We start from the raw sequence: 7,851 nt of genomic DNA, 5'->3' as shown, positions 1-7,851 counted from the left end.
CCTCTCCGGCCTACCATCTCTACGTCTCAGCTCAAAGTTCTCACAGACGGCGCCAAGTGATATTCAATGAAAACTTGGGGTCCGGTTCCAGCAAGTGACACTAGTCCAAAGGCAGGTTTCGAAATTGCCCTGAGCCTGAAATCACGAAGAAGACCGTTAGAAGGGGGCCGGGAGGGTGTCCCGACATTGCCCCTCCTTTGCTCAAGTCAGAGACTGATGATATAAAGGGAGAGCAGCTAAGGGTGCTGCTAAAAATTAATATAGTGAATGCATGAGTTGGACACTCAAACCTGGTATTTATAGGAGAATACTTGGACCTGTCATAAGTCTTCTAACTTGGCTAGGAACGGGCCGGGACCCATTATCTGATGTGTGCTCGATTTGGATGAGCATGGCTCGATTTGGATAGGCTCATCCCTGGAGTATCAATATCTATATTGTGTTGGATCATATTTTTATATATAAAAAAATTATGGTATTTTGTATCTATGAGTGATCAACACTATTACCAAAATCAAATAAAATAAAGGCATACCTGAATATAAATTTATATATAGTACATGACATTTGAAATTTTATATATATATAAATAAACATAGATTTGTTCAAAAAAAATTTAAAAATAAAATAAACATAGATGATGATGATAATGACGTTAAAGTGGGAAATTCATCGCACGATCAATAATAATAATAGGAAAAATGAGGGAAAGTCAAATAATAAACATCTGGGAAGGGACAGTCTTAATATGTCAAGTTGCTTCTGGTGGGTCAAAAATGCCGCAAATTGGCCTTATGGGGACACTTTTTAATAATACCACACACACATATACTTATACATATATATATGATAGTGACTAGGTGCACCCATATCAACCAACGCATCTTTCTTTCGTGTGTGTGTATATATATATATATATATAATATTCTTCGATCGCACTGATTTACCTTGTCTCCATATACTTGAGACGAAAACAGATGGACTTTGGGGTACAGGATTCCAACTTTTGAGATATATATAGAGCGAACATATAATTTACCTTACTTGAATTGATTTATATGAAATACGGGAATTTGCGATTGTTATTTTTTGATATATATTGAATAAATTATTTGACACGATAATAAGAAATAAAGTTTTAATTTTATATATCCCATAAAACTTGACTCTAATATATATAAAAAATAATCGTTTGAATAAAAGTTGCACACCAATGGCCAAAAGTAAACGCTTTCAATTCAGACCTCAGCTTTTAATATTGCTCCATATATGTCAGCATCACCCACTCTCTTCTAGGTGGGATTGACTTCAGTCTGCACGATCTAATCTTGAATCAAGCACAGAGCCCACATGGGATTTTATTTCAGACGATGATGATGATCAAACTGATTTGAAGGCAAGGCTGTGAGAATCCGACTGAGCAGCCATGCGCTTGAGCATCTCCAATCCTTGTTCTTTGTTGAATGTGATGCTGATTACAGTATCCGTGATCAGTTTTTGCTGTGTGGATACCTGCCATGGATCCTGTAATGAGGTTGATCTCGATTCTCTGTCATTGCTCAACCTCAGTGTCTCTGCTGCGCCTCCTTTGAATTGGTCTGTTTCAGCTGATTGCTGTGCTTGGGAGGGTGTTGGCTGTGATAGCAGCTCTGGTAGGGTCACAAGTTTGTGGTTGCCATCACGAGGAATAGTGGGCACCATACCTACTTCTTTTCTCAATCTCACCTCTCTTTCAATGCTCAGTCTCTCTCACAATGGGCTCTCGGGGCCTCTCCCAGATGGGTTTTTCTCGTCCTTGAACCTGCTCCGGGTTGTCGATTTGAGCCTTAACCGTCTGACGGGAGAGCTGGCTCAGTGGGATGAGCTGCCTGCTACGATTCAGGAATTCAATCTTTCCAGCAACCACTTTCTTGGAAGGATTCAGTCTTTTTTTTTCAAGCAGGGGTTGAGTTTAAGGCTTTTTGATGTCAGCAACAACAGCTTCTCCGGATCTATTCCTTCGGGTGTTTGTGGTTTTTCCCCTTCAATCCAGAGGCTTGATTTCTCTAACAATGAGTTTGCGGGCTCTATACCACAAGGTTTCAGCTCGTGCTCGAATCTGGTGAGTCTACGGGCGGGCTTCAACAATTTCTCTGGCGGGGTGCCGCAGGATGTTTTTGGGTTGTCGGGATTGGAGGAGCTGTACTTTCCGGGCAACAGGCTCTCTGGATATATTGATGGAAGGATTACCGAACTCAAAAACCTCAGAATCCTGGAATTGTATGGTAATCTCTTCAAAGGAATGATTCCTCAGAACATCGGGAGGCTCTCCAACTTGGAGGTGCTGAAGCTTCATATAAATAGTCTCAATGGCACAATTCCTTCGTCGCTCACGAATTGCACGAAACTGACAACACTGTATTTAAGAGTCAACTTTCTGGGAGGTGAGCTTTCTGCTTTCGATTTCTCAAGATTTGTGCAACTAAGGTCAGTTGATCTGGGCAATAACAACTTCAGTGGGGGCTTGCCCGAGAGCCTTTTCAAGTGCAAAACGCTCGTCGCTCTTCGGCTGGCGACTAACTCGCTAAATGGAGAGATTTCTCCCAGTATAACGGCTTTACAGAATCTGTCGTTTGTCTCCCTATCTAACAACAGCCTAACCAATATATCAGGTGCATTATCGATCCTGCAAAGGTGCAAGAACCTCAAAACACTAACCCTCTCCTTGAATTTCTATCATGAACAACTGCCTGATGATGAGAACTTCACCAGCTCGGACGGGTTTCAAAATATCCAAGTATTGGCTTTGGGTGGGAATGCATTCACTGGTGTAATTCCAATGTGGATAATCAAGCTAGCAAAGCTGGAGGTTCTTGATCTTTCACATAACAACCTAACGGGCTCTATTCCGAGTTGGGTTGGGAATTTCCAAAACCTTTTCTACTTAGATTTATCATTCAATCTACTTTCAGGATACTTCCCGATGGAATTTACCACATTGAGGAGGCTGGCATTCCAGAAAAATTCGGACGAAGTCGACAGCAGTTACTTGGAGTTGCCTGTGTTTGTTCAGCCATATAATGCCTCGAATCAGCAATACAATCAACTCACAAACTTACCACCAGCTTTATATCTTGGTAATAACAGTTTATCCGGTACTATCCCGGTGGAGATAGGTCAATTGAAGTTTATATTAGCCTTGGATCTTAGCAATAACAGTTTTTCTGGCAGTATTCCAAACACGATATCTAATCTCACTAACTTGGAGAAACTGGACCTCTCTGGAAACCAACTTTCTGGCCAAATCCCAGCATCTCTTCGAAATCTCCATTTCTTGTCTTTTTTCAATGTTGCATATAATAATCTTGAAGGTCCCATACCCACAGGGGGGCAGTTCGACACATTCCCAAATTCAAGCTTTGAAGGGAACCCGGGGTTGTGTGGTCGGGTGAATCCTTGCTCTGGTCAATCGGGCACCACAAGTAAATCGACAGAGCGAAGCGGGATAAGTAAGAAAACCGTTGTTTTACTGACACTTGTGATCTGTCCAACTATTTTTGCACTAAGTTTGATATTATTCTGGGTCTTTTCAAAGAGAAAAATCCAACCGAAAGATACCTCAGAAAGAAACGATCTAGAGACAGTGTCCTTCAACTCATCTGGAGTATATCCCAGGGTTAAAGAGGACAATAGCATAGTCATATTGTTTGACAACAGCAAGAAAAAAATAGAGGATCTAACGATAAATGATATCTTGAAAGCCACAGATGATTTCAACCAATCAAATATAATCGGTTGTGGAGGTTTCGGATTGGTATACAGAGCGATTTTGGTGGATGGCACTAAACTGGCAATCAAGAAGCTTTCTGGAGACATGGGTTTGATGGAAAGGGAGTTCAAAGCAGAGGTTGAAGCATTATCGACAGCCCAACACGAGAACCTTGTTAGTTTGCTAGGTTACTCTATGCATGCCGGATTCAGATTGCTGATATATTCTTATATGGAGAAAGGGAGCCTGGACTACTGGTTGCATGAAAAACCTGATGGAGCAATCCAACTCAGCTGGACAATACGACTGAAGATTGCTCGAGGGGCTAGTTTTGGAGTGGCTTACATGCTCCAGACCTGTGAACCACACATTGTTCACCGCGATCTGAAGTCCAGTAACATCCTTCTCGATCAAAACTTCGAAGCACGTGTGGCAGATTTTGGGTTGGCAAGACTGATTCTTCCGTATCGGACACATGTCACCACTGAATTGGTTGGTACCCTTGGTTACATCCCACCAGAATACAGTCAATCCTGGATAGCTACATTAAGAGGTGATATTTACAGCTTTGGAGTTGTCCTGCTTGAGCTATTAACAGGCAAGAGACCTGTTGAGTTGTTCAGGCCGAAGAAGGAGAGGGAGTTGGTTGCATGGGTACAACAGTTGAGGAATGAGGGAAAACAAGAGGAAATCTTTGATCCTCTCCTCAAAGGCAAAGGCTTTGAGCAAGAGATGCTGCGTGTGCTCGATGTCGCGTGCATGTGCGTAAACCAGAACCCCATGAAGAGGCCGACTATAAGAGAAGTGGTCGATTGGCTCGAGAATGTAGGGTCCTAGCAGCTTACTTGTACCCGCAAAACCTCAACAAGCTCGGCGGATTGGCGCATAACTCTGAATTTGTCATTGATATGTGAATATTCGCTACTGATTTTCGGGTGATTGTTCTCCCATGTTAGAGATTTCTGTAGATAATTTTTCAGAAATGAAGGAAATAAAATCATAGCCATAGCACGTAAGGTTACATCAAAACATTAACATATTTATCAGAACGCCTAATATCACATGGAATCTAATACAAAATTATATTATTAGCTTTCCCTGCTATCACAACCAATTCCTTTATTTTAATAATGAAGATTTTGTACCAAACGTAAAATTCATTTTAAACTTCAAAAGTAATATCTTCTATTACCACACAAAAACTCTGGTATTATATAAAATATTCATTTATAAATTTATATTTACACAGTTTACGTTGAAAAAAATTATTTAAATGCAATATTTCATTTGATTACTTAATTTGATTTGCTTACTTTATATTAATAAAATATCATAGTAAGTTAAATAGCACACACAAATCAATAATTTTTATATCATATATGACCAATAACTCTAGTTTTTAATAAATACTAGTTACTATGCACACGCGATGCGTGTGTGTACAATATTTTTTATTATTATCGATGGACTAAATTGAAATTTGACAAATTATGAAGGGACTAAATTGATATTTGAATTGTTGAAATAAAATAAATAATAAATAAAAATAAAAGTGTATGTTGAAATTAAAAAAAAAAAAAACAAAAGTGTAATATTAATATCATACAAGGGTAAAATTGGAAAAAAATTTGGTGTCCTCTCTAAGTAGTTATTATCTTGTTCTCACACTTAATATAATAGTATAGAAGTATAGATTCATTGTAAATTATAAATACATAAAAAAAATCTTTAAAATTATTTATTTTATGAATAAAATATTTATTTACATAACTCTAGTTTTATTCATTGTGAATAATAAATACATAAAAATAATTTTTAAATTATTTGTTTTATGACTAAAATTATTATTTACTTCAGTATAACATTAAAAAATTTATAGTTTATTTTCTGAGACATATTCAAGAAGGACAAAGCTGGAATTCTGAAGAAAATTAGATTTAAATAAAAAATAATTCACAGAATTGACCTGCATTTTAAATTTCTTGACAACATCAATAATGTATTATCTAGTTGCGTCCGTTCGTACCTGTAACATCAAATAAATGACTATTATTATATCAAATTTTGTTGATGTGATAGGTTAATTATATTAAAATTGTTAATAAAAAAAAATTGATTGACATTCTAATCGTGTTGTCATGATATGTGAGACTTGCAAATTTTGAATTCAACCCACCCGAGGATAATGTTCGATCCAATGATTATCAGTTTTTATTTGAAGTTAGTCGTCGAATGTGCAATGTGACTAATATTTTCACGATCATTTTCCGAATTGAATTTTCTCATCCTCCATCACTTTCAAGTTATTAGACAAGATGGATTTGTTCGCTAGTATCATTCAAATATTCAACTTATCCGGATGTCACGATAGGGATATGCTATAAGCTTTTTTGTATCAAATTATTTTGTAAAATAATCCACAGTCTTCTTAATTCCCAAGCCTGCCAAACCAAATCAGTGCAAAGGTTCACTTTTATTTTGTAAAATAATGTTTAGAAAAATATAGATGCAATCAATACCTGGATAGCAGACATGTTATTTTGCGCAATTTGTTACGGAGAAGAAGATTTTGAATCGAAGAAAAAAACATAATCCACAACGATGCTTTCGTATGTGTCTCCCTCAATGTTTTTTCGATAGACGCAATCCTAAATTTTTCTCTAATAAACTCATTTTTAGTTTATTCGTTACTGTATGTTCACACTTCTATCTTATTATCCTCATCTCTGTGACTATGATATTTTTTTCATGTTGTCACGCTCCGAGACCGAAGCGTATCGACACCGATGTTGTTCATAAATTATATATTCGAAAACAACAAACTTCAAATGTACATAAATTAATAATCCTCTAAAGGGTGAGACAAGAATCAGTAATAAAAAGAATCAGTAATCAGGTATATTTAGAAAATATATTCTTATCATTTGTTCATAAAATTTAGTGCTTCAAATATAAAGATTTTAAGAATCACACATAAAATATATGCTAATCGATTTTAAAATAAATAACACGAGTTAAAAGAAAAAGTCCACTTACAGTAATATGCTTACAAAGTTTCGACCGATTGTTGACAAAAATATGCCCTTGCTACTAGAATGTTGCTCAAATAAGATTGCTCGTTGCTCGAATATCAGACTTAAACTTGTATAGTACTTCAAAGGTATATAAACTAAATTGTGGATAGTGAAGATAAGGGTTTGAAAGTCATTTGTATCAGTTTATGGACCAAAAACAATATGTATATTATTATCTTCTAGAATTTGAGCAGTTTTTTTATAGAGACTTTATACAAAAATTGAACAGTTGGATTTATCTAGAATTCGGATAAGATATTCAAAACATGTGATGTATATTCGGAATGATGGAGATCGGATTTCAATGTCTGTATCGACGACGAAGGGTTCTCGACAATGGCCTTGGATCAATAACTTTGCAGCAATCTTGCTCCAAAATGAGAAGAATTATTGCGCTCTTTTGGTGTGTTCTTGTACATTCTTATTGTTAGATCTCGGTTTTCAAGTATCCAAAATACAGCGGAAGTTTAAAATTTTTATTTTATTTCGACAATCAAAATATATATTGTAGGAACTTTTCAAGTTCGCAATCTTGATTTTGATGCTAACAAAACTTATTATTGTGTTTCTAATAATCTACCTTAGTACGGAGACAGCTAAAACTGAATTAATCAGTTTACGAAACCAACTGAAGCCATCGGAGATGCCAACTTATTGAACCAACTGATTGCCGAGACTAAATCAGTCTAACTGGTTCTTCAAACAAGCAGTTCAGTTGATTGTCCAAACTGATAGGTGATTCAGCAGGAAGATCTCAAAAGCCTGGCCAGCCTATGATGTGTCCAACAGACGAAGAACCCAGCTAACCAGTTCAACTGAATGAGTGAAATCAGTTCAACTGACGAGTCAACTGATTTCGCTAGCTCAACTGAAGATCAGTCCAGCTGACCAGTTCAAAGCATCAGTCAAAAGCTTTCAGTAGCAGATCAAGACAAGCTTACAGTAAATGGATTCCAGCTGTGCGAGAAGGTACAAAGCAGTGTCCAGTCAAAAGACAATAATGGACATTGCATCAGAGCATTAAAGACA

The 7,851-nt window shown here is 36.9% G+C and overlaps 1 protein-coding gene across 1 annotated transcript; it reads left to right on the top strand.

Annotated features, from left to right (window-relative positions):
* The first annotated feature begins 1,246 nt into the window (after positions 1–1,246).
* LOC140973502 (tyrosine-sulfated glycopeptide receptor 1-like) lies at positions 1,247–4,676 on the top strand. The gene has a single exon (XM_073436360.1). The coding sequence runs from the start codon at positions 1,427–1,429 to the stop codon at positions 4,583–4,585; it is 3,159 nt and encodes a 1,052-aa protein (XP_073292461.1). The 5' UTR covers positions 1,247–1,426; the 3' UTR covers positions 4,586–4,676.
* Positions 4,677–7,851: the final 3,175 nt, after the last annotated feature.

Source organism: Primulina huaijiensis, chromosome 3 (assembly GCF_012295235.1).
Source record: "Primulina huaijiensis isolate GDHJ02 chromosome 3, ASM1229523v2, whole genome shotgun sequence".
NCBI lineage: Eukaryota > Viridiplantae > Streptophyta > Magnoliopsida > Lamiales > Gesneriaceae > Primulina > Primulina huaijiensis.
This window is presented reverse-complemented; position numbering and strand designations above follow the sequence as displayed.

What these genes read in the sequence shown, in the direction of transcription:
- LOC140973502 (XM_073436360.1), top strand. Translation starts at nt 1,427, where the DNA reads ATGCGCTTGAGCATCTCCAATCCTTGTTCTTTGTTGAATGTGATGCTG.